Here is a 27,520-nt window from a genome sequence, read left to right as displayed (position 1 = left end):
TCTCAAATTGGTTCAATATACTTCAAATTTTGAATTCACCATTTTGTACCAGGACTTTAAATGGAAGTGTATATAACTTCTGAATTTTCCTCCTGGTGGCCCAGAAGGTAAAGAATCTACCTGTATTGCAGGAGACCCGAGTTTGATCCCTGGGTCAGGAAATCCCCTGGAGAAGGGAACGGCAACCCACTCCAGTATTCTTGCCTGGAGAATTCTATGGATAGAGGAGCCTGGTGGGCTACAGTCCATGGGATCGCAGAGAGTTGGACACAACTGAGCAACTGACACTTTCACTTCACCTTCAAGCTAACTAAGGTGACTTTTTAAGGAACAAAACCCTCTACAGTATGATCTTTCTGCTGAAAATTTTGGGAATCGACACTAACAATTTTTCAAAGAAGAAGTCCCAAAACATAAAAGAAATACACTAATATAAAAAGTCTGGATCCAATTTACCTGAAGGAGAGCCATGTGCTGAGGTCATACTTTTGACCTTGGAGTCGGATAGTCGAGAGATACTGTTAGCTCTAATTCTAGGAGAAAATTTATCTGAAGGTACTAATCTGGCTCCACTTCTAATGATGGCTTCTGCAGTCCGTGAAGAGGCACTACTTCTAGAGATCGTTGCTTCAGAGTCACTGCGAGCCGATAATGAGCCAAGCCTTGTTCTACGAGGCTGAGCCAACAAATCAATCCTAGAAATGTTACGCCTTCCTGTGGGAGGTTTGGATGTCGAACTTGTTGTGGACACTTCAGAAGCAACAGATGCTTTGTCAGCATCAGCAAGTTCACTGTCCGAAGCTTCACCGAGTCGGGCTCTGCGCAAGAGGGAAGTCCTGGTAGGTCGTGGCCTTGGTAGAGTGGTGGATTTACTGGACGAACCAGGTGCTCCAGGAGAAGTCTTGGATTTAGTTACTTTACTTCCTTCTAGTTTGGAATGTGCGTGCTCATCAGTTGAGGTAAGTGGAGTCCTTCCATGAGATTTACAAGAGTAAGTTTCCTGGTCAGATGACATAACATCAGAGATGGCCGAGTGAGGTACACTAGAGGTTTGGTCATCATCTGTTAAATCTACTGAAGGCTGCCTTATTCTTCCACTGGACTGCACAAATTTACGACCCTCTGCCCGAGAACCTATATCTGCAGAACGACTTTTTGTTTTTTTTTCAATTTTCTCCCTAGCACCCGACGATGATGACTTTGTAACATCTTTGGAAGGAGAACCTGTGGAACACCTATCTTTATAGAGACTAGTGAAACTCTTTCGCTTTTGGGTTGACTTTCTTTCAGTCTCTCCAGTAACCAGACTGATGGTACTAGCTGTGTCCACATCAGATTCGGGTGAAATGGAGTTGTCTCTGTTATAACTGGGAGTATCTGGGCCTTCATCAGTTTTAGTATCTTCACGCAGTTTAGCTTCTAGAAAAGCCATTACTGCTTCTGTGTCTTTTAGAATAAGGGTTGTGTCCATACTAGAATCAGTATCCATAGAATCACTTCTTTCTCTTATTCTGCTGGCTGTTGTTAATGCTAAGGAAGGGGGTGTTGATAAAGGCTGTTTATTTATATGGGGGATAAGTTCTATGGGTATGTTGGGGCTAGGTTTTTCTATAGTGAAGCTTCCTTGTCGCACTAACGACTTGGAGGATTCCTTCTTGTCTCCTCCCTTTGAGGTCTGACTTTTCAGAATTTCCTCAGCTTTTCTTCTCTTACCCTCATTTTGTATTGCTCTTTCTCCTTTGCCTGCAGAAAGTCCTGGAATTTTTTCTTGAGGCTGTGACTCCTGCTTAAAAGACTCCTCCCTACATCTATCTATCTGACCCGCAATGGTTTTTGAAGAAGATAATTTAGTAGGTGTCCACTGTGCCTGTTCCTTTTGTTCTTGTTGCTGGATTTTAGCTAATGTTTGCTTTACCAAAGAAGCTTCCTTATCAGTTTCACTTTTCTCCTTCCCAGAGTAAGAGCTGCCTAAGTGAAGCAGGGCTTTACTATCTCCACCATTTTTAAGAGTCTCACCATTTACTGCCCTGTTCATTTTACTCAAGGCTCTGTCAGTGTCTTGTTTATCTTTCTGGTATACCTGGGCAGGTGCTTCTTTCTCCTGAAGCTCCGTGTCTTGCTTTTCTCCTATCTCTGACCTCTGTGCTATAACCTTTGTTCTGGAGCTCTCAAGAGACTTTTCTTCACTTGGAAGCTGGGGAAGGGTTCGTCTCCTTCTCTCTCCCTGACTAGCCAAGGAAGCTGCTGAGCCAGTACTTCTCAGTGAAATGCCAGATTCACTGATGTCTGTATCTATAAAAGAAAACAACAAAAAAGGAACTTACTGGGGCAAAAATGTGAAAATAAAACAAATGTCATATTACCTTAGATTTTGAAGTTAAGAAATGGCTTAAGCATAAAATAAAACTTTGAAGAAATAAGCCAACATTTTGACAGTATAATTGAAAAAGAAAATGCAACACTGAGATGCACAAATAGGAGAGCAAATTTTATGAGATGAAAATTAGGGTCATCTTATCTTAAACCTACATCTGTTGCTCTCTTTTTCTTTTAATGTCATTAATGGAAGAGAAGTTCACATTCTTGCTTTTGTGACTTGTCCCATCTGTGAATTTCACTCACAAAAAATGGACTCTGCATAGTATATACAGAAGTGTAAAAATAATGTCTAATAAACAGTTTATATGCTATACTTTGAATTACATAGTAAAGAATAATAATATACCTAAATTTTAATAAGCATATTATCTACTGAAACAATGACAAGTCTGGATTTCCTAATAAAACAGAAAACGTAGAACTTTGACAGTGTTTTCTCTTTATTTAATTTTTTTTAAACAATGTTTTCTAAAAGAAAAAATTCAAAGTTAATTAAAAGATTTTTAATAATTGTAAGAAAGGAAAAAGGTGACAGGACTTGTCATAATTTCACAAACTGAGTTATTTTTAAATTATGATCTTCTGGTATATTAAAGCCTCAAACTGAGAAGTTGATGGGAAAATATAAAACTTCAACGTTTTCATGTGAGAGACTTTGAGAATATTACTTAAGGAGTACTTTCCTGTTTATAAATGAAATGTATTTCTGAGAAAAGGGATCTTTTTAGGGAAATATAAATTGACATATAAAGCATTTAAACCTTTTGGGTATAAGTGGAAAAAAGATACTAGATATAGCTTCTGTGGTCATCCCTTTATAATTCTAAAATTTTAGCATCTAAATTTCATAGCTATACTACGGCTATAATGTAGAAAAATACTTAATAACTTACTAATGTAACTTTAATTTAGCAAATGATCATGTTATTTGGTTATGTCTTATCTCCACAGTACTACTTGAAGCACTAAACTTATTTAGTTATAGCTATTTTATCTTTTTGTACTTTTCTAGCATTTCTCACACTGTCCTGGCTCGTAACACACACTCAATGAATATTTGACAAGAACATTTTAAGTAGATTTATCAGCTTATCTAAGTAAGCTCATTTAGAACATGATGAAACAGGAATAAAATAATGAAAGCCAAGTATTATTAATTTTTATAACAAGGGTAGAATTTTGCTTTCCACAGCTAATAATACTTTTATAATGATTCTTTATAAATTTCTCTAGCCTGACTTGCTTTTTTGTTCCCCAAACAGTAATCAGTTTATGTGAACCAATCTGAAAATTATGCTATCTTTCCAAAGATTTTTGGTAATATTAAAAATTACTTCTAATTTTTATGACAAATTATACAGCTTTTCTAGTACACTGCTGTGTACCTTGCTCAAATACTTGCTGACTAATGTTTCCAAAATTCCTAAAAAGATTTTTGGTTGCCACAATAAACACAAAATAAATTTCGATTTCAACTTCCAGCGATAACACATCTAAGAAAATAGATTAAAAAACCACATACAAATTCTCCTGAGGGTTTTATTCTTTAATGAAGAATGTAATGAACTGAATCTAATAATAAAATCATTAAGAGGCATCATAATTTTTGTTTTTTCAAAGAGATTCTATATTTCAGTTCACAGAAATATAGTAAAAAGGTAGTAATAAAAATCATATTATACATTTGCAAAAGATGTATTTAGTAAATTAAGTTGTATTACATAAATTTTCTTCATTGAACATATGGAAAAAAGTGGCATTTAAATATTTGATGTGTTAGTGAATGGGAGAGTTTGGAACTATATTAGTCTTATTTTTAAATTTTCACATGTATATATGTTATATACATATAGTCATATATAAGTTTTTGTGAGTACACACACACACACATGCTTCATCTACAAATTACCTCTATTTCCAGTTAGGGTTACATTAATGACATCTGCAGTTTTAGTGAAAATAAAATCTATATATAGTAGCTTGAGACTATGTGAATATATTTATTTAGGTTTAATTCACTTCTCACTACACAGACTTAGCTTATAGTATTTTTAAAACTGATGTATGGTTCACAAAAGAAAAAAAAAAAGAAGGAAAGAAAATACCATGCTCTAAAGGAACAGGTACAGACAACTCCATTATTCTTTCTTCTTGATCATGCCTTGTATGATTGGCAGCCAAACTAGCCCATTGTGAAACCCAACGCTTGTTTCCAGACGAAGATGTACCTTCCTAAAGGAGAGAAATAAAAGAATGAAATGCTAGTCTGTCAAGTCTGTTCTCATGTTCAGAGAATTTCATTTAGTCATTAAATTCCCTTTAACATATCATATAAAGCAGTATTTAAACCTCACATTGATATATTATCATTTGTTATATTTCCTTATATATAAAGATTTTCTAGGGCATCTCTTTTAACTATAAGATTATTACTGTGAATGTAGTAAAATTTTCTGTACTTATTAAGTATTAACAATGGTACTAAAATAAACTCTTAGAGCTTAAAATTTACTGCTGCTAAATAAACTCATGTGTACCACAATAGCTTCATGCCTACCACAGAAAAGTTAGTCCTACTCCATTCTATAGAACAGAGAGTCTAAGACCTATTTCTAAGTTGTTCTTCGGTCCTTTAAATGATTCCATAAATCAGACTGGTTCTACACTCTCAGGGCATATTAAAATCTACCAGGTCATGTCTTCAGGGATTTCAAATACAAGCCCAAAGCTTTAGGCTTCTTTCTACAATACTTAGTGTTTTCAGAAGAAGCTAGAAATCACTCAAATCTTTAAGAACTTTTGTATAACCAGTCTGAACATAGACCTCTCCCATCTAAATCTGTCTTTAAGGCAAATGATTAGTCAAGGTGTGAAACAGAATTTAATTCGTGATATGGTTCCATATATATGGATTATTTATCGGTAATCCTTAAGCCCGGGTCAGTCTATGTATTTAAGATGGAAGATCTAGGTGTACAGAAAAAAATGTTTCCTCACTAGAAACTTAAGTCAATGCTCAGTACTGAATCTGTAATAATAACTAAGAATTGGAAAGCTCTGATCAAATTTTATTCTGAATTATTTCAGAAAGCATTTTATTAAAAGTGTCAAATGACAGTCTAAAAACTGATAAATATTTCATAAGACTACATACTATATGATTTCAAAAACAATGGATTAAAATAGTAAGTTGCATACAAGTGACGTACATACAATAAAGCCTAAAAATACCAAAGCCTGCTGAATCTCTGAATTCTTGCCAAGATTTTGTGGGAGTTGTTCACAGTTCTGAGACTGAAGGAGGTACCAGAGCCATTCACATCATTCTAGGAATACCCACAACAGAAGGGGTTTCAAAGACACACATTTATGTAGACCCATTCTGTGAAGACTGTTCTAATGGCTAGTTTAGGTAGTTCCTTCAAAGGCAGGTACATACTTGGGCTATATATAAATTTACTTGGCATGGGCTGAGGGGATAAAGAGGAGAAGAGGGAGTCCAACAAGTTCACAGTCACCAGCACCCTTTCTAAATTAATCAGAATACCAAAACACTGCTTTGAGTAAGTATCACTTGTTTTCAATAAGTAAATTAAGCATCTTGACAAATATCAAAATAAAATTGTTTTGAGTTTTCAGGAAATAGCAGACCATAAAGGGAAAAATTTTATATTAATAAGCAAATATATATCTGAATTTGGTTGACTATAAAGAATACATTTCACACAAATACTTCATTTATATTTTTTTATTTATACCTTAGGATTTAATTTATATTTAATATATATTTACTATTTGTATATTTTAAATTAACTCATTTTTTGGTAATATAATAAATTACCTGAATGATAATGAATGGTAATATAATGAATAAGAGAAAGGGTTAACACATCAAAGCTCTTTAAGGTTCAAATTCTGGCCTTACAAGGTATGAGTTTCAAGACCTTGACCAAGTTAATTTCTACAGACTTCAGTTTCATTATTTGTAAAATGGTATGCAGAAAGCTTCTACTGAATGTTAGATCTTGTTAGTTGAATAAATTATAATACTTCTCAGTCATATATATATATATTTTTACATTTCTTCCAATATATTAGTGTACAATGAAATTCTAAGAACATTTCTAGAAAAGGGATAAACATTTGTTGACTACAGAAATCTAAGACAATTACTCTGCTGGGTACTTTCTATCCTTCATATCCTTCCCTGTAAATAGGTTTTAGAAAAATACCACTTGCATAGATAAGAAAACTGAAGATGAGAAGAGAGGAAACGATTGATTCAAGGTACCCTGTTAGATGTGGCAGTTCTAGGATTTGCACTCAGGTCTTAGAAGCTCTACTATGCTACACTGACTCTGTAACTATCAACCAAGCCACCCTTTCTAGTTGCATCCTGGGATGCACTACCAGGGCACTTATTTAGGTTTTTAAGCTGTATGTATCAGGCACAACCTTGCATGATAGATCTTTTCATTCCGAATACATGACCTTCTAGAAAGTGTATGCAGTGTGTATATATATATATATATACACACACATACACACACTTTATCTCAATGTCAGAGATAGTGAGCATATAGCTCATTAACTGCTAACTGAAATTTAACATTTTCACTGACTGCCAAAAGAAATATTACAGTGTTTTACAAGAGGATATATTAACTGCTTAAAATACTATACAGCTGACCCTTGAAAAAAGTGAAGGCCGAGGGGGGAATGAAAGCTCCAACCCACTGTGAAGTCAAAACTCCATATATAATTTTGCAGGTGGCCCTCGGTATCCATGGTTCCCAATCCTTGGATTCAACCATGGATCGTGTACTACTGTAGTATGTATTTAGTGAAAAATCAAATCTGTGTGACAGTGGAACTGCGCAGTTCAAACCCGTGTGGTTCAGGGGTCAGCTGTAATCAACAAATGATAAAAATTTATATTTTGCGCATGTAAAAAATGTGAGGAAGATGTGTATACCTCTGAGATGTGAAATCCAGGTGTACTCAGTGGTTTTCTTTCTTCCATGACAACTGCAGCAGAACTGAGAGCCCAATCTTTTATCAGATCTTTATGTTTTTCATTGATAATAGGCCTATTATAATCTTGATTGTCATCTACTCCAAATACCTAGGAGAACATTATTTTATAAATGAGATTCTGAGTAGCAGATTAATATGTGAGCACTGTCAGTAACTTCAGAGGCAAAAAACAGGATTTTAATTTCATAGGTAAGTTCAACAATGAGGGAAACCTGTTTAATGACAGGGTAACATCCAATAGGAGTAACAGCTGGAGATGAAAACAGAGCAGTGGTAGCTCATGTAAATGTAACTAACCTTTTTAAACATTTAGCAAATGCACCATTTGATAAATAAGAGATATTCAGGATATTACATTTGCTTTGTTAGAAGATGTTAATAATGTCAAGCATTTTAAGATGCCAAGTGTTAGGATGGAGTACCACACCGCTTCAGCTTGTCTCTGCTTTTGAGAAGCATGCTGGAAGCTTAAAGTTTATGGTTGACTTTATCTGTTCCTTCCCTAACAAGTGCTTAATATTTACATACATGATTTAAATTTATACACATAATTTTCTCAGGTACTAAATAACAGACTTTATTGTATGATCTTTATATAAAATATACTATAATTCTTAAACTTTGTGTAGAGTAGAACATAATTTTTAAACTTAAAGGCCTTTGTTTGAAATGCAGATTCCTGAGTCTGTTCACACAGGTTAGCATTTTCAATAAGAAGGCTGTCTGTAGTCAACACTTCTGAAATATTCTAAACATAGAGACCAACAATCAATCATGAACCTTTAAGGGCAGTTACCTGAGTCTTACTCATTTATTGGCATAACTAAGGCTTTGAATTGACTGGGAAAAGTTTATATAAACTTTAACACTGTTTTACTCTTAAGTCTACTTGGTTGCCAATGGTTATTATTTATAGGTATTAGTTGTGGTTCTAATTATTAAAATGAAGAATGGTAACATGTGCTTGAATTAGCACTTTGTAGAAGAGAGCTTTAGAATAAAATCAAAGAGCCTTCATTTTCTACAAAAATGGAAAAAATCTTTAAGTTAAACTATTTTCTAGAAAACTTTTTAATGATATGGTACTTTTTAATGATAGCTGATAAACTCTGAAGTCTACATTTAGTAAAGCAAATATCAAATTTTCAAAATTCACTGAACTTGGAAATGTTACCACTAGATGTCATTACTTAATATTTAATTCAAATATGACTGTACAGTTCTCAAGAATTATGATTTAATATTCTGTTGAACCACTCAGTATTCAAATATTCAAATATTCTTTGCTTTAAGAGAAAGCTGGGTATTATTGTTTGACTATTAAATCAAATATGATTTTTTTTTTAGTATACAGAAGGGAAAAACAAACCCATTTCATTTTGCCAAAGAGTAGAATTAGCAAGTTTAACAAGAATAGCAGTAAGACATACTAAATATATCTTTCCATGTGCTCTGCCTTCAACTTCACTTGTAAAGAAAGAAATCAGAACTACTAAGTTATGCGTGACTACCTTAAAATTTTAAAATTATCTCTAACTCAAGTCACTGAACTCCACATTTACTGAAGCTTATTTCCTTATGTGCATAATCACAAAAAAAATTACAACTCAAGTTTTTGAGAAAAAGATAAAAATAATCACATGTGATTACTTGTATGTTGTATCTCTCTGGCACGTTAATATAAAATTTACCTTCAGTTAATTTCTGATTTGATGATATTTAATTCTATTCCATACTCGAAATGGACTTCCAAAACTTTGATTTCCTTAAATATCTAAGCATCAGCAGTTCTGAATCTATTAAATCTCTTGAAATTGCTTCTGACGCTATTTTGAAATAATAATGAAAGACACACACAGACACAGAGAACTAATGTTTTTAGGGAAGGGGACTGAAACTGTACAGAAAGTGTAGTCACATGACTTCCTACAGATTCCTCTTAAAACATCAGAGCTATTAACAGCTATACACATATCTGTCAGAGAAGTAGCAATGTATTGATGAAGTAGTGCTTGCCATATGAGCAAGGAAGCCTTCAAAGTTCATACCTACATTTTTGATACTTTTGAAAAATTAATGATACGAATAACTAGTTCAGCTTGAAATCTAAATTGTCATTTTCATGTCTCAGTATAAAAAATCTACAACTTTCATGTGAAAACAAAGCAGACAGAAACAGCTATACTCTGTGTACTTTAAAGCTATAGTACTTTGCACATCTAAAAAAGTACATACAATCTGACATGCATACAATAAGTTAAACACAATTTGAAGGCTCTTCAAAGCAGAGACCAAGCTTGCTAGATTTTCTCATCTTTTCATTCTAGATTTTGTCCCCAAGTGATCGTCACTGAAATCACTAACTGCAAACAGTTATTCAACCTATCTGTACTTCCTCCTCCTAGATGGCTCAGTGATATTACACACATACTATGCTAACCTAGGCTCATGAATCTTTTCTCTTCCCCACTATGCAGGGCTCAATTAAACCCCCAAACTTGATAAAGTACAAAATCAGGGTGCCTCTCATTCAGCTAGAAACTTTTTTAGATTAGAAGCTTAAAGTGAGAAAGAAAGAGCAGATATCTGTCCAACTTGTATATTTCCTAAGTAGAATCCTCCTCCTAAGTTTGTCAGTTTTTAATTTTTCCAAAGGGCATGCGGAAGGAGCAGGAGTGGTATGGGAACAGAAATTTTCTTTTTGAACTTGTACTCTCTGTGCTCTCTGGTACTGGCAGTTTAAAAATTATTTATTTACCTTAGGGGCTGGGAGTGTTTTCATGTATTCTTCCCTATAATTCCCTTGATCCAGACAGATGCATCTCTATATGGGGGAGTGACCTGTGACTCCTCTAGGAGCCTCTAGGTTTAGGGTAGGAAGATAGAATTAGGGAACATGTTCTCAATCTTTTCCTTTGAATACATATATGTGATATGTAGCATCTCACTTTGGGATTTCACAGCTATATCTCATTGGTTACTTTAAATAGTCTTAACAACCTGCTACTGAGGTATGGTAACATTATTTGTAGGTTGTGGGTTCACCATAGGGCATTTAAGAAATAAACAAACAAACTGTATATAAGCTCAGTTGCTCAGTTGTGTCCAACTCTTTGCGACCCCCTGGACTTTAGCCCACCAGGTCCCTCTTCCATGGTGTTATCCTGGCAAGAATATTGGAGTGGGTTGCCACCTCCTACTCATATATATATATATATATTTTGTTGTTGTTGTTGTTGTTGTTGTTGTTGTCCTTGCTCTCAAGGAGCTGAGGTCTAAATCAGGAGCTTAGGGGAAAAGAAAAACAAAAAAACAGAATGCCATTTGAACGAAGCAGAGGTATTCTGTAATTAAAACAAAAAAGAACTAGGCAATATTTTTAGATTTTAGTTTTAAATTTAAATAAACTAAACATTCTTCGGGATGATAAAAGACTAGCATGTATAACACAAAGTGAGCCTGTGAAAAGTTTGACCTTGATTTTTCACCACCATATTATCACTATAGTCATAATTAGTTAAAGGTTCAGACTATATTGAGAATGTCCAGTGTCTAATTCTGAAATTGGAAGTTGGAGAAGGGGGAATAATGGTATATCAAACCCAAGATTAACTTTCATGGGGGTAAATATTACACCTACTGAATACTTGAAAGAGGGATCAAATTACATTTGGTAACCTCAGACATAGGTTGCTCACTTCTTGTGACAGAAAGCTGAGAGAAGAGTGAAAAAGGGTAGAGGAAAGGAGAAGACTTAGGCATACAAACGTGATAATACTAATACAGAGCAAAATAGCAATAGTCCTCAATGTATTAGTTTAAAATTTTTCCAAATCAGTTGAAATTCGTAATTTATTCTCCCACAGAAATGGAAATGAGGCTTCCCTAGTGGCTCAGATGGTAAAGAATCTGCCAGTCTCTACTAGTTCAAATCAACAGCAGTTTCGCATGGGTTATGGAAATCACTTGACACATAATAGTTCAAGAATTATGCAGAATGCTCGCCACTAACATCAGGGAACAAAATCAGGAAAATTTAATAGAAGGTGAACTTGCAGTTTTCCAAGAAAATCTAATTTCATTTTTAAAATGCAAAAGCCGACAAATTCAGTGGAATAAACGGTTCTGAACATTTAACACTGTTATTTCTATAACATATTTTTAACCAATTTTAAAATTTAAAATCAGACAAAGTTATAAAGGAAGAGCTCAGAATGGGGGTACGAGATATATATTATAATTCAGCATGATATACAAATAAACACAAGTACATGCATGTTCATGGAGCGTTATTCACAATAGCCGAAAGGTAGAAACAACCCAAATGTCCATTAATGAGTGAACAGATTAAAAAATTTGGCATAGCCACACATCATTATTATTTTTTTATTATTCAGTCAAAAAAAGGAATGAAGTATTGATGCATGCTACAGCATGGACAAACACTGAAAAGACTATACAAAGAGAAAAGTAGCAAGTCATAGAAGGCCACATGCTATGAGATCCCATTTATATGACATGGCCAGAAGCAGCAAAGCCACAGATGCAGAAATCAGACTGGTGGCTGCCAGGAGCCTGAGGACAGAGTGACTGCTTAATAGGCATGGGATTTCTGTATCAGGTGATGAAAATGTCCTGGAGCTACAGAGTGTTGATGGTTGCACAACAACGTGAATTTACTAAAAATCAATAAACTGTACACTTCAAATGGCTAATACAGTAAATGTTACGTGAACTTTGTTGTTTAGTCACTAAGTCATGTCTGCCTCTTTTGTGACTCAATGAACTGTAGCCCATCAGGCTCCTCTGTCCATGGGATTTTCCAGGCAAGAATACTGGAGTGGGTTGCCACTTCCTTCTCCAGGGAACCTTCCCAACCCAGGGATCGAACCCACATCTCCTGCATTGGCAGGTGAATTCTTTACCACTGAGCCACCTACCTGTTTATTTTTAAAGGCACCATCTAGAGTTCCAGAAAAACATCTATTTCTGCTTTACTGACTATGTCAAAGTCTTTGACTGTGTAGATCACAACAAACTTGGACAATTCTGAAAGAGATGGAATACCAGACCACATGACCTGCTTCTTGAGAAACCTGTATGCAGGCCAGGAAGCAACAGTCACAACCGGACATGGAACAACAGACTGGTTCCAAATAGGAAAAGGAGTAGATCAAGGCTGTATATTGTCACCCTGCTTATTTAACTTCTATGCAGAGTACAGCATGAGAAATGCTGGACTGGAAGAAGTACAAGCTGGAATCAAGATTGCAGGGAGAAATATCAATAACCTCAGACATGCAGATGATACCACCCTTATGGCAGAAAGTGAAGAAGAACTAAAAAGCTTCTTGATGAAAGTGAAAGAGGAGAGTGAAAAAGTTGGCTTAAAGCTCAACATTCAGAAAACGAAGATCATGGCATCTGGTCCCATCACTTCATGGGAAGTAGATGGGGAAACAGTGGAAGTAGTGGCTGACTTTATTTTTCTGGGCTCCTAAATCACTGCAGATGGTGACTGCAGCCATGAAATTAAAAGACGCTCAATCCTTGGAAGGAAAAGTTGTGACCAACCTAGACAGCATATTAAAAAGCACAGACATTACTTTGTCAACAAAGGTCTGTCTAGTCAAGGCTATGGTTTTTCCAGTGGTCATGTATGGATGTGAGAGTTGGACTATAAAGAAAGCCGAGCACTGAAAAATTGATGCTTTTGAACTGTGGTGTTGGAGAAGACTCTTGAGAGTCCCTTGGACTGCAAGGAGATCCAACCAGTCCATCCTAAAGGAGATCAGTCCTGGGTGTTCATTGGAAGCACCGATGTTGAAGCTGAAACTCCAGTATTTTGGCCACCTGATGCAAAGAGCTGACTCCTTTGAAAAGACCCTGATGCTGGGAAAGACTGAGGGCAGGAGGAGAAGGGGACGACAGAGGATGAGATGGCTGGATGGCATCAGACTCAACGGACATGGGTTTGGGTGGACTCTGGCAGTTGGTGATAGACAGGGAAGCCTGGCATGCTTGGTTCATGGGGTCACAAAGAGTCGGACATGACCGAGTGACTGAACTGAACTCAAAGGAACCATCTGACCTTACCTTCTTCCTTTTCATCTGTCTGGGTAAATCTCTGTCCTTTCCCAGAACCTATCCTACATCCTTGATTCTTCCTATTCTTTTGGACTCTTATAGCCACCTTCTTTTCCTTTTTCATCACTGTTTAGCATTCTCTCTTTATTAGTTCCTCTTTTTGTATATTCAAATCACACTCAGTTCTTATCTAATGCTTCTATAGTTAAAATATCCAGTTTCTCTCCTTTTAATAGCTTAATTCATTGTCATGCATTCTTTTCTTTCATACCTAAAATCTGGCTGCTCATCAATTACTATCTTATGCTTTCTTTGCCAAACAGATTTTTAAGCATTAAGTGCCTAAGTGGGTATTAATAGAAACTGAAAAGTATTTCTAGATTTCTATTAATCAAAGCAATCCCCCTGAAACTCACACATTTCTTCTGATGCAACCAAGTCTTTTGCAGCTTTCATATTTCTCATTACAAAGAAAAACTTACAAAACACAGATTTTAAATTATACATTTTAACAAGTTATTTTGGAATCAAGATATAAACAAATTTAAGCACATAAAATATAGGAATATCTGTTTGTGGAGGCCTTACTGCATTTAATCAATCTATAAGTTCACTGAAATAAATTAGCTAACATATAACTAACCACATATAAATATTGATAAACATAAAAATCAAGTCAATATTTTTTCTTTCTCATTTATCCATTCACAAGATAATTACTGAGTGTCTACTACATACCAGGCACTGTTCTAGTCACAAGAAATACAAACATGATGAATACAAATGAGATCATTCTAGAAAGGACAGAGAGAAAATAAACTAGCTAGAGGTAAGTTCTATAAAGAAATCACGGTAGTATTACAGGAGGGTAATGCTGGGGCTATTTTATAGATCGAGTGGTTAAAGAAAGCCTCTGAAAGTAAATTATAAGGAGGTGGTAGGCATGCAAAACTAAACCAAAAAACCACACAGGGAAGAGCTTATTAGACTAGGGCACAGTAAGTGAAAATCCCCTAAAAACCAGGAAAATAAGTAAGATCTCTTACAGTGGTAGAAAAAGGAAAATCGGGGCAAACCTAATAAGTCTTAAGCTTTTAACTGAAAAAAAGGTGAGGGTTTCCTTATGAAGCTTTGGGGGTTAATACAGCAGTAAAGAGTTTCTTGTACCTAAGAAGGACATGGAGTGTTAAAAGGGGGAGAGGAGCATCAACAGAGTGACCAAAACTGAATTCTCCTGATACAAAATTGTTTTTTAAATTGTTCAGTGAAGAGACAGCAGGAAAGAAGATTAACATAAAAGAAAAAAAAAATCAAGCTGTCAGAATTTACCTGTTAAGAACCACTATTTGCTTCAGCCCTTTTATTAACTCAGATTATTTCTGGATTAATAGCAATTAGAAAAAAAAATATTAAGTCAAATTCCAAATGCAGCCTCTATTATCAAGGTCCTCTTCTACTACTCAAGGCTCTTGTCTGATCTCTTTTCCTTTAGTTCCCAGACACCTGACTGGGTATATGAATGGACTCTGCACATACCTCCCTCCTCTGTTCTAACAGGCTCTCTTTACCTAGATTTTGACTCCACTTTATCACAGTTCCCTGGCTCTGACTTGAACCTAGTCTAGAATCTTGCTGTGAATGTCATAGAGTTTGGAATATCTTCATTCAAAATTGCTTATACCTGGATCCAAGTTCTCAGCACTGACTTCCTTTGGGATGTCTCACTGCTGTCGATGTTCCTCATTTTGTGTTTCCAGTCCTGTATAGTTCTCCTGGTTCTGGATTCTTCCCTACCACCTGTTGCCTACAGAATCAGCACTGATAGATACAAAGCCCCATGAAGGGAGAGGATATGCTAACAAGAAGCATTGGGGGAATCAAAACTCAGGAAAGAAGTATCTGGTAGAACTGGTCCATGGTATGAAATTTATGGAGAAGAAAAATACTTTTTTCAAAAGAAACTTCAGCCCTCTACAAAGGCCAATATTTTTTCTTTTCATTTAATATTTGGCTTTCTGTTTTCACTACAAGTCTTTCTCATTTAGCCTAAAAGTCTATAAAGTAGCCCTGACAGTATCCTCCTCTTCCCTTAGCAGTGTTTTGGACGAAGGAGTGGGGAAAAGAAACTGGTACTATGATGGGTTCTCTAGGTTATTATAGGGAAGTCAAAGGAGGGAGGTCTAGGGGAGGCTATCATTGCAGCGGAAGATAATTACCTTTAATCCAGGCAGTTACCAGCACTTTCTTATTATAGCACATCTCCATGTAAGCTTAGATGTAAAACTTAAGAGTTCTTCATGAATAACAGACATGTGCGTTAATATTATAAAAAGTAAATTTGGGGACAAAGCATACAATAAGTTTTATCTACTGACAAACACACGACACAGAAGTATAAACCAAAATGCTGTCATCCCGTAACTTGGAGGTTGGGGCAGAGATATCTCAGTGCCCTTGAACTACGTAACAGTACAACTGACACAGAAAAAGATAATGGCATTATAGCTTGATCATCTCTTTAAAGAGATCCTACTTTGACAGTATGCAACTTCTCCTGAGTTGCCAGGCAAGTATACGTTCTGCTTTATCGTCTCTAGACACAGAAATACAATGTACTTTGGGGAAAAACTGAAAAGGCATTCTAGCGCTTATCATATTTAATGCCAGTGTATCATATGAAACTGCTGCTTACTCACTTTTATTATTCTGTCTTTGATTCCAAGGTGCTATTGTTCTTTTGGTTTTCTCTTACTCTTACGTTTGATCCTCCTTTACTCACTTTTCTTCCTTTGTCCACCTATACTGGTGTTGCTAAGAATTTCGTACTTTGCCTCTTCTCACTTTTATACACTCTTTCCAGATGATCTCATCTGTATTTTGCATTCACAGCTACCCTCTCATAATCCCCAAAATGTTATTTTAGCCCAGATCTCTTACCTAAGATCCAGACATTTATATTTAACTGACTACTGGACATGTCAGTAGCTTTTTAATCACCTTTTCTGCTTCCAGCCTTTCCAAGTTTCAATGCATTCTTCACACTTACTACAGTTGATTTGCATGTCACTGCCAGATTTAAAAGTGTTCAATGATTCACAACTGCATTCAGCATTAAAAGAATAACAAAAATACTAAAGTCCTTAATACGATATGGAGAGGCCGTCAATGTCTAGTCCAACCTCATCTCTCTGAAAGTAACTGTGGTCCTCTGAACAAGGCCTCTACCCTCCTGGGCTTTTGAAAAGATTGCTCCATATTTTTGAAAAACTCTCCTTGACCATGCCTATTATGGGAGTAATCCCATATGTTTCAAAACGAGCTCGGTTGGCAATTAAGTTCGGTATTTACTAAGGACATTTTATATGCCAGGCACTAAGTTCCTACAGTCATGGAGTTTATATTCTTGCACATGTGTGTATTTGTGTGTGTATTATAGGGGAGCGGAGAGGCAAATAAATAAATAGCAAACTATCAAATGGTGAAAAAGCTTATGATTAAAATGAAACAAGCTGATTTGACAGTACGGGGGTGGAGAAGGGGTGTTTCCTTAGATTGGACAGCTAAAGACTTCTCTGACGAAAAGATATTTAACCTGAGATCTCCTCATGGAAGCTATTGGTACCCTTACTTGAATAGTTTGCTCATCAAAACATCCACCATACTATTTTTAATGCATATGTTTTCACTTGTGTATTTCCATGCCTCCATATACTTAGTTCCTGAGGGGAAGAATGCTCTCTTTTCCATTTCAATCTCTCTCCTAACACAAAGCTGGGCACATGGCAGATGCTGAATAAAGGTTGAGAAAAAAATTAATGAAATAAACCAGCTCTCAAATGAGGGAGTAAAAAAGGAAAGAGACCACACTGAAGTTTTCAGGCCCAAATAACAATTATATTCAGATGGACAACAGCTGATGGTCCCCACTTCCATCCCACACACCCCAACTTTAAAAGGGAGAAAACGGATGACAAAGCTTACCCAAACAACTTGATATGATGTCTGAATCTCCTCCCATCCGCCCAAAGTCCTTCTTACGCCCTGATTCTGACTATTTGGGGTCTTTGTTTTCTTCATGCTCACAGGTTACTTCATTTTCTTCAGACATTTGTTTCCCCAGAGCCTGACTTTAGTCAGCCTGAATCTGACCTCTAGCTTTAACCACAGCCAGTAGAATCTCAGCACTTTTTCTTTGGCATTCACAACATAATGTAGTGACTCCTGTTTTTCCCTACAGTTATGGCCTTAGCTTTGTTTTCTGGTTTATACAAACTACGAATGACTGAATTATCTACTCAGTCACATTCTGACATTATTCCCTTAAATGAATCCTGGTTTAGATTCTTGGTTTTCTTTATCCATAGTGTGACCAAATAATTTGTCACTGAAATTGGGACTCTTTTTGAAAATGAAAAAAAGGATGCTTATTATGGACAGCAGGTATACACGAGGTTTTATGGTCCTTCTCTTCATCCAGCAGTTTACTTTTCAAGAGTCTCAACTGCCAACAATGACTTCCTTCTTGACTTTCTGTTGTTGTGGCCAGGCTATTTCCTTGCACTTTAACTTCCATTTGAGTTTCAGATTTGACCTTTTCAATGCTGAAGAACTTTTCAGGATTTATCAAAACCTAGTGTAGAGATTCATACACGGAAACTACTCACAAGGTTAATAACACAGCTAATATTTATAGACCTTTTATCATAAGATAGCATTATAATAATAAGCCTCATATATTTTATTGAATTCTTTTTGCAATCTAGTGTTCACTCAGTGTACTTATATCTGGTACATCTAGTACAGATCTGTCTGTCTACAAGTGTTCATGTTTTTAAACTATTACAATATAATCTCCCACTGAAAGATCTTTTAATAGAGAAACACCAATAAACTATAAATGAAATATACATAAATCAAACAAAACTACACTAGAATAAAATTAATCTGAATTTTAACACTTAATAGCTTTTTTTTCCCCAAAATCTATCCTTTTATTTTCTACTTGACAGTATCTTAAATAGCAATATACTAACTTTAATCTGAAAGTAATGTCATTATTGATTCAGTGATGAAAATAATTAGAAATGACTGAGTCATTTTCTATTGCTACAACTGTGTTCTTAGCTTTCCTTTACTATTATTAGAAATATTACTTTATCTGTTTGTTAATTTTTAAAAACTTCTCTTTTTTTTTATTTACTTCTCTTATTAACAACTATCATAATATCTATTTCCTAAATTAATGGGTTTCCGAAAGTCTGGAGTGCTATACCCCAACACTGAAAAATTCTGAGCATTTGCTCCTCAACTGACGGATGTTAGAAATTTTATATATATATACATACACACACTGTATACACTATAGAACACACTCTTAAACAGAAATAAAAACTATGAAATTAAAAATAAATATAAGTCCTAATAATCTCCTGCTTCCCAAAGGGTTACCTTGTCTATTCTCTAAAAGACCACTGTTTAAGCTCATCATCTGAACTAGTGTATCTCAAATGTTAATCTGCATATGAGCCCTACTTTTAAGGCAGATTCCTTTTCACTATATTTAAGGTGGACTGGAGATTTTGTATTTCTAACAGGCTCTCTAGTGATGCTAATGCTGCTCACATGCTAAGTAACAAGAACTGAAACAAGAGATTAATGCTTAGCCAAATTTATGTTTCTGTCTTCCAGGGGATAAAATATACAGCAGATTCTAAAGTCAATCTTTCATTACTGGGGGCAAAACTACTTTTTAAACCATACAACAATCATTATACACATTAATCAAAAACATCAAAAATAAAATCTGTAATGTAAATAACTATCATAACTAGGTATACCCTTGCTTAAACTCAGAGTATCATAAACACACTGATTTTGTTTTTATACATTTCTTTTCTATCACCACAGACAGCAGTGAATAGAAATTAAGAGAAGAAACTAAGGAGAAAGAATAAAATGGATTAAAACATGTCTTTTCATCTGCTTCAAAAATAAAATTAAAAAAATAAAAACTCTGTTTAACTATTTTTAACTGAAGCTCATGTTTATATTAATGGAGTCAACAGTAATCTGGTTTTCTTTGATTTTTAGTTTTTAAATGCAAAGTGAGCATGGTCAAGATGTAGCATTTAAAAAGTCAAACTTAAATTATTACAACTTTAACAGGTCCAAACAGCTTATATGTATAGAACTTTACATATGAAACTCAGGCAAATTCAGAATATAGCAGAACAAAATCAGAAAGCATTTTGGTCTTATTGTTAGGTTTCCAGTTCCCTAATAAAATCCTAAAGTTTTAATACACTACCTACATGAAAACATTTGATATCCTCTAATAATTTCCAACAGTTAAATATACCACGAGAAAACTAATACCAATTATTTACCTTGTCAATCATTTTTCTTGCTTCCACTTCCTCACTGTTGGGATTCTCTAACTCAATGGTATAAGTACCCTTGTCACTTTGGTCATCATCATTATCCTTTTCAGAAGCAGCGGAAGTAGCTTGATTTTTTAACATTTTATCCATCTCCTGGCTTGGTCTGTGCCCAAGACTCCCTGAACTTCTTAATAATGCAGTTTGTAGGAAGGGAATTGACACCGATGGCTCCTCTGATTTCTGTTTTAACAATTTCCCATGTGGAACACCATGCCCCCCTCTGTGGTGCGCAGAGCTAGTCTGTAAAGACAAAGAAACCACTTTGGCATCTGCTGTTGGAGATTTTGTTTTTTCAAGTTTTGTATGTGGTGCTGAATAAGTAGTTTCCTGACACAAGATTCCCGTACTCTGAGTGAAAGAATATGACCTTCTTTTTCTGGGATTGTCTTCATCAAAGAATGCAATCATAAAAGCAGTTTGACTTACAACAGCTTGGTCTTGATGCTTTTCAGTAGCCTGGGCCTTCTGTAGTTTTTTCTGTTCTGAATGGTGGCGCCTTAAGTGTTCCTCAAGAGTTGCACGCTTGCTACAGCGCCTGTGAGCCCCAGCATTTTCTGAGTCGCTTTGTGTACCATCATCATGTTTGTTTCCTGGACACAGAAAAGAAACCGCATAATAGAGACGGGAAAAAATCCTATGTAGAAAATCAAAGCATATACAAAAGTGCTGCTTGTTCTGCCCCTCCCCCCTTTCAATCCAAAGTCATATGTTCTTTTCAGTAACAGGCTCTGCAAACTTCCCTCAATTGCAATGCTTACATTCAAATTTCATCAACCAACAATGAGTCCTTTATAAACACTTGAATAGGATTACTTTTCTTTCTCCAAATTTTGACTTTATAATGGTTCATCAGTGCCTTAAAAGATAAGCAGTGCTACATCTATGATAGTCTGTATTTGTAACATTAAATATTAATCCTGCCTTTAAACCTTATACCTTATTTAAACAATCAAAAACTTATCTTTAGCATTAGAAGGGAAAAGACAGAAAAAAGTGTGATCCCACCAAAATGCTTATCATTACACAGGAGAAGAGAATGCAAATGCAATAAAAAAGTGTAATGAATCGTTAATTTCAGTGATGTTCAAAACTTTCAAAAGTACCCCATTCCTTTCCTTTTTAATATATGAAAATGCAAATTTGCAGTTTCCACCAATTACTATACAATTCTTTACAAACATCTTTCTAGCTATAATTTCTGCAATTTTGTATGTGTGCTCAGTTAAACTCTGGTGGCTTCAAGTTAAATAAAGCATGCTAAAAGGTCTAGCATGGAAAAAGCATAGACTATGAAATCCTATATAAACCTACCAGACAAATGGCATGTTGCTAAATATAACGAGATAAAAATATATTTTCTCCATTAAGCATATAGAGTCAAGACAGAATACTGCAGTTGAATTTTGAAAACATCAGCTTCCTAACAGAGGCTTTTTGTTACTCTTCATGGCTCTATTAAGGACTAAGTGTGAAACTTTATTAAAACTACTTGATTTTTCACTGATTTAGAATTCTTATCATGTAAACATTAAGTACATTAGAGGAAATAATCAAATGGCAATTATTATATTCTTATAGCATGAATTTAATGGGAAGTTGAGTTATTCTATGTGTGTTTTAGACTGAGTCACAAATGAAGGCTTAAAAGATAGTTATTTAGAAGAAAGCTTAAATGAATCTAGTCAACCAGGTGTATGTCAATACTTCCAAAACTAAATCTGAAAATCTTCCTTCAAATTAGCAACTACTGAAAATACAATACGAAAAGAAAAAAAAAATAAAATGGTGTTTAGTTTAATTAATGGAATTCCTGCCTGGGTAATTAATCTAGGGATAAAGGATAGGCAGATGGAATGCAGAAGCAAACAAAACCACTAATTCAAATACAAAACTCAGGAAAATTGGACATTGTACAACCTATTTCATATTGCACTGGATATACTGCAAAGAAATCCAGTTTGTAAGAGCTGTAAATAACTAAACTCCCATATTTCACGTGTAATGGGACCAGATAACCCATATTACAAACATACACAATATGACGGACTTCCCTGGTGGCTCAGATGGTAAAGCGTCTGTCTATGATGCGGGAGACCCAGGTTCGATCCCTGGGTTGGGAAGATCCCTTGGAGAAGGAAATGGCAATCCACTCCAGTACTATTGCCTGGAAAATCTCATGGACAGAAGAGCCTGGTAGGCTACAGTCCACGGGGACTCGCAAAGAGTCGGACATGACTGAGTGACTTCATGAAAACACCACCTTTACAGACTTCAGTTCTTGTTCAGTTCAGTGGCTCAGTTGTGCCTGACTCTGCCACCCCATGGACTGCAACATGCCAGGCTTCCCTGTCCATCACCAACTCCCGGAACTTTCTCAAACTCATGTCCATAGAGTCAGTGTTAGTTATATTATTTCTTATAACAAGTTATATAACATAGTTATATATGTTAGAACACATATATAACATATAGTCATATGTTATGACATACTTATACAATAATTCTTGTAACAACATATAAAAATTTGGTGCTTATCTGGTGTCAGGTCTTTTCAGTATCTTTTAAGTTACAGGTTAAAAGAGTATAGATTAGCTATTTTCTTTGTAGAAAATTATTCTTCTTTTTCATTTCCCAGTGTTATACAAGATAACATATCTGATCAGATGAAAAAACTGCAATTTTTGTTTTTAGTTAACAGAAACAACATTAGGAACTGTTAAGATTTTTTCTGTTTTGTCTATCATTAATCATGCATTAATATATTGAAGTTCTTCTAGTTATTTTTTAGGATAGATATGACTATAACTAATCAGTAGCTGTGGCCAAAAGAAGCTTCAACTCTCCTAATGAGTAAAGTGTATGGACTTTGTGAACATTATTATCTTCACTGTCCCAAAGCACATGCATTTCACTCTTGCAGGAGCAAAGTTGTTTTGTTTTGCCTACTTTCAAGTTTTTTACTGATCTAAGCAGTTGCTGAATGTCTAATTATTGTAAAATAATTTCTATTTGCTATACTGACATTTATTTAGAGACTGGGTATATACTTTTGATCTCTTAAATTGTGGAAAATCTTTATCTAATGATGGCAGCTCTAACTTTGGGGGAAAGTAAAATGTCATTTGTAAATACATCTGAAAAAATAAAATGGATAAATATTGGATCAAAAATGAGGCATATTCACAAAGACATTTTCTTAGATGGTTTGTAAAATGTCTTGAAGGCAAATTTAAAAGTAGGGTTCTATGCAATGGCAACATACCAGAATATATATCTACCTATAAATCAACTCTGATGGATAATAATAATTTGCATAATTTCTGGTAAGGATTTTCAAAATCTAACATAATATATGAATACAGTCTGAATGTGAACATTAATGCCTCTAACAGGAATCAAAATAACAGCTAAAACAGAAAATAGTCATTATAAGTAAAATTATAGTTACAATAAAAGGGTGTAGTAAAGTTTGTTTTTTCTTTTTTTTTTTTTGGCCATACCACATGGTATGGAGGATCTTAGTTCCCTAATTAGAGGTGAAACCTGTGCCTCTTGCAGTGGAAGCAGAGTCTTAATCACTGGAATGTCAGGAAAGTTCCATAAAGGTATTTTTTAATGGTGATTTATATGTTAGCTCATTTGTGTACATTTATTAAGGATGGTCTAAAGAACATGTTATTTCTAAATTTTCAAAGTTTATACTACTTTTTACATTATACTAGGATATCAGTCTTATTTTACCCAATCCATAAAAAATGATCAGTTTACAAATGGGTAGCTTTTATATGTAAGCTTTAACCTATATATATATATATATCAATATACATATAGGTCTCAATTTATGTTATTATCTAGTAGGAGTAAAGTTAACAATTATATGTCAAAAGTTCATATGCCAGGTAACTGCTTATGATAATTAAATATGGTAATAGGCCCTGACAAAGAATTAGGTAATCACACCATCTCACAATCTTGAAATGCCTTAGAAGCAAATAGGAAATAGGTATTTTTTCCATTAGGTGAAGAGAATCCCAAACCATAAAAGTACAGGTTAAACCAGGGTCAGTTTTGTCAATGATAATGAAGTCATTCATTGATTATTCAAATTACTGAGTACCTATCACATACTCAAGTCCCAGGAAAGGGCTAGAGATATAAGGTAATATACACTCTCACCTCAACAAGTATTCTTTTAAAGCTCTTTAACTTTTTGTATAGTAACAGAATGATCAGATTAACATGTAATCATTTCCCTTATAGTAAGCTTGTTATATAAAATCAAGATATAGTAACATAAATCTGTATTCAGCAAATTCTAAATTAAAATTTAACTAGCAAAACCAATGGGGGGAAAATGATTAGTTGATACTCTGATGTATTTGGTCAAGTATTTTTAATAAAACATTGAAAATTATTTCAAAAATAAACATTTAACTGCAATTTTCACTAGTGAAAAAATTCTTAATTCAATGAATTCCTAGTATCTCTAAATAAAATTTGTTTCATGATATGAGTATCTTGAGAACAGTCTGAAACACTCCACCAATAATGTGACTACATTGCCAAAGTAGAACTCTAAGCCCATAATTCAGTAACTTAAAACGTTTAAAATCTACATGTTGACATTTTACAGGAAGCACACAGTAGAGAATAGAATTAAACATGTATTTTCCTTAAATCAGGAAAATGATGAGAACTGTCTTCTAAGGAATTCCACTGGTGAAATGAATGAATATTTCCACAGGAAAAAGAAACATATGTAATGGCACACATTTTCCAGGCAAGAATACTGGAGTGGGTTGTCATTTCCTTCTCCAGAGGTTCTTCTTGACCCAGGGATCGAACTTGGCTCTCCCGCATTGTAGGCAGACACTTTACCGTCTGAGCCACCAGGAAGTCTCAATGGCATACATATAAATTTACAAAACCAATTTGGTTTTGGCAAGAAAATGAAGGCAGACTGTTTTGAATGAGTAAGCTGGATATGGGCAGAATGGCTGGCTTTTGAACTTTAAGATCAAATAAACCTTCAAAAAAGCAGAAGCAGCAGCTTTATATCATATAATTATTTTTCTAATCATAGTTTGGTAACTGAAGACTGAAATTAACCATAAAAAAGGAAGTTCTGAAAAGTTACCTTTCAACCTTTTCAAGTAAACTGGAACATCACTTTTAATACTTTTGGAATCCTCTTCTGTTCTTTCCCATACCATCTGAGGAGGGTTGTTCTGTGCTAGCCAGTCAGCTACTTTGTTTTCAGGTGCCATCATTCCAGTTTGAATCCCTGGCAGGTCTTGAGTTCCAGGAGAAGACTTCTTTGACTTGTGGCGCTGATCAGAAGTAAATTTTGTCACGTGATCTCTAATAGTTACTTTCCCTGGGGTACTGTCATCAAATTCAATGGTAAATGAAGCATGCCCTGCACCTGTTGTATGAGAACTTGGTGTGTCTTTTGTTGGGATTTCATGAATAGTGCTCTCTGTTATTTGTGATGGTTGCTGAAATTCTTTTGTAGGGATTTCAAAATAACTTGGTTCCCTACAGAAAGGAAAAAGTACTTCTTCACTTGCAGCTGCAGATTGTTCTTCAACTTGCTTGGCATCTATGCTGCACCCTAATAAGAAAAATAAGAGAAAATTCAAAATATTTGGGAGCTTCTAGAACTTGAAGGAGTATAGTAATGGCCACTTCCATTACTCCATGGGAATCAGAAGGCAGATCGCTGCTTAGATGAAAAAGAATGACAAATGTCTTAAAAGAGAAATAATTTTGATTATAAACATGGCATTCCTGTTACCAATAGGAGATGCAAGAGAAGCAGCAGTGCAAAGGATAGCAAAGCAGTTAAGAGATGGGATTTTGCATGACTAGGTCTACATTGTTTCCAATGTGGATTCAGAAATCATCAAAAGTACAAAGAAATGAAATCAAATGTAGATGGAGATGCATGTTCAATGTACATATCTAGAGAGACAGAAAAAATATGAATTTCCTTATCAAGTAAGGAGGATGAAATATTGCAAAAACAAGCAAATTCCTAAAGGAGAACAAGTGTTCAAATGAAGAAAGAAACATGAGGTTAATACATAAGCAACATTCTGGACAGGATGATTTTACTTACCATTCTTCACCATCACAATTCAGAGTCATTACTTTCAGAATGACAAAAATAATATTACTAATGTGTGATCCTTACAAGAAGACAGATAACATTTTATAAAGAAAAGAATGAGTAAAGACATGTGGTTTGCTTGTAAAATGCAATCCAAGCAGCAGTGTGAAAGAAGTAAGTTAAAAATAGAAAATTCAGTTGCCAGCCAATTAATTCCAAAAGAAAATTCATGTACATTTCTATACAGCAGAATATGCCCAACTGTCAAAAATCCTTAGAGGAAAGGTGAATTATAAATCTCAGATCACCAACAAGAGTTGGCATAAGCAAGTAACTCTGGAACACTATTCCTCTGCTGCCTCAGAGACAAATAAGAAGGTATGAAAATAAATGCATCTCTATATAAAATATGTGAAAGCATATAAATGAAAATGATAACTGAAATGTTTTAAATCTGTTATCAGATATTATAAATGCAAAAAAAATTAAGATTAAACTGCTTTGGTTTTCAGGAAGCAAAAGAACTATTATAAAGATGGTAAAGAATGAATTCAAATAAAAACTCTTTCCCTAAAGCTCAAAAGAGCATTCCTTTTAAAAACACACTGATAGAAAAATCATTTACAGATAATTTATTAGGAAAGAATATATGAGGGACAAAGTTGTTTATAGTAATTTTCTAATTAAGTAAAGCATTTTGTCTCTTGAAACATTTTTCCAAATATTAAATACTGATGGAATTCTTCAGGTGCTATAATCAGTTTCTTAGCAACACTCTGAATATGAAACAGTCATAAAACTGTTTGCTTTTAGATTATACAAGAACGGAATAGCAACATCTCTACAGTCCAGTGTATGGCACAAGGTATTGCATGCGTGCTAAGTCACTTCAGTCATGTCTGACTTTTTGTGATCCAAGAGAGGGTTGCCTTTCCCTTCTCTAGGGGATCTTCCCGACACAGGAATCAAACTCACGTCTCTTATGTCTCCTGCATTGGCAGGCGGGTTCTTTACCATTAGCGCCACCTGAGAAGTTCTAAATTAAGAATCACCTCCAGTGTAAAACACAACCAACAAGGAGGGCAAAGAATTCACCTGCAATGCAGGTGAACCCGGTTTGATTCCTGGGTTGGGAAGATCCCCTGGAGAAGTGATAGGCTACCCACTCCAGTATTTAGGGCTTTCCTGGTGGCTCAGATGGTAAAGAGTCCACCTGCAATGTGGGAGACCTGGGTTCGATCCCTGGGTTGTGAAGATCCCTGGAGGAGGGCACAGCGCATTAAAGACCCCAAGCTCCACTTCCAGAAATTTTAAAAAAAAGTGAAAAATATTATACAGACAGTAAACAGAATATATAACAAAAACAATTTTTAACAGAAAAATTATCCTTGTCAAGTCTACTTAGTTTTTCCTCACCAATGAAAATTTAAAAACTGTATCAGAAAAACTCTATACTGTCAAAGCA

The 27,520-nt window shown here is 35.0% G+C and overlaps 1 protein-coding gene and 1 non-coding gene across 23 annotated transcripts in view; one reads left to right on the top strand and one right to left on the bottom strand.

Annotated features, from left to right (window-relative positions):
• CEP170 (centrosomal protein 170) overlaps positions 1-27,520 on the bottom strand; it is a 137,125-nt gene that overhangs the window by 32,255 nt on the left and 77,350 nt on the right. For 13 of the 22 annotated variants that reach the window (XM_069545523.1, XM_069545529.1, XM_069545525.1 and 10 more), the window contains exons 8-12: positions 25,081-25,557; positions 19,890-20,533; positions 7,355-7,504; positions 4,485-4,611; positions 457-2,292 (exon numbers count right to left, since the gene is read on the bottom strand). In XM_069545523.1, coding sequence (XP_069401624.1) covers positions 457-2,292; positions 4,485-4,611; positions 7,355-7,504; positions 19,890-20,533; positions 25,081-25,557 — 3,234 coding nt within the window. The remainder of the gene's footprint in view (positions 1-456; positions 2,293-4,484; positions 4,612-7,354; positions 7,505-19,889; positions 20,534-25,080; positions 25,558-27,520) is intronic. The other 9 variants (XM_069545538.1, XM_069545532.1, XM_069545533.1 and 6 more) reach the window with 5 other exon arrangements.
• Positions 21,992-22,063, top strand: TRNAH-AUG (transfer RNA histidin (anticodon AUG)). Its single transcript has one exon. It is a non-coding gene; the product is annotated as a tRNA-His (tRNA).

The sequence above is a fragment of the Ovis canadensis genome, chromosome 12 (genome assembly GCF_042477335.2).
Source record: "Ovis canadensis isolate MfBH-ARS-UI-01 breed Bighorn chromosome 12, ARS-UI_OviCan_v2, whole genome shotgun sequence".
Lineage (NCBI taxonomy): Eukaryota > Metazoa > Chordata > Mammalia > Artiodactyla > Bovidae > Ovis > Ovis canadensis.
Note: the sequence above shows the minus strand (reverse complement) of the source record. Positions and strands in the feature narration are given on the sequence as shown.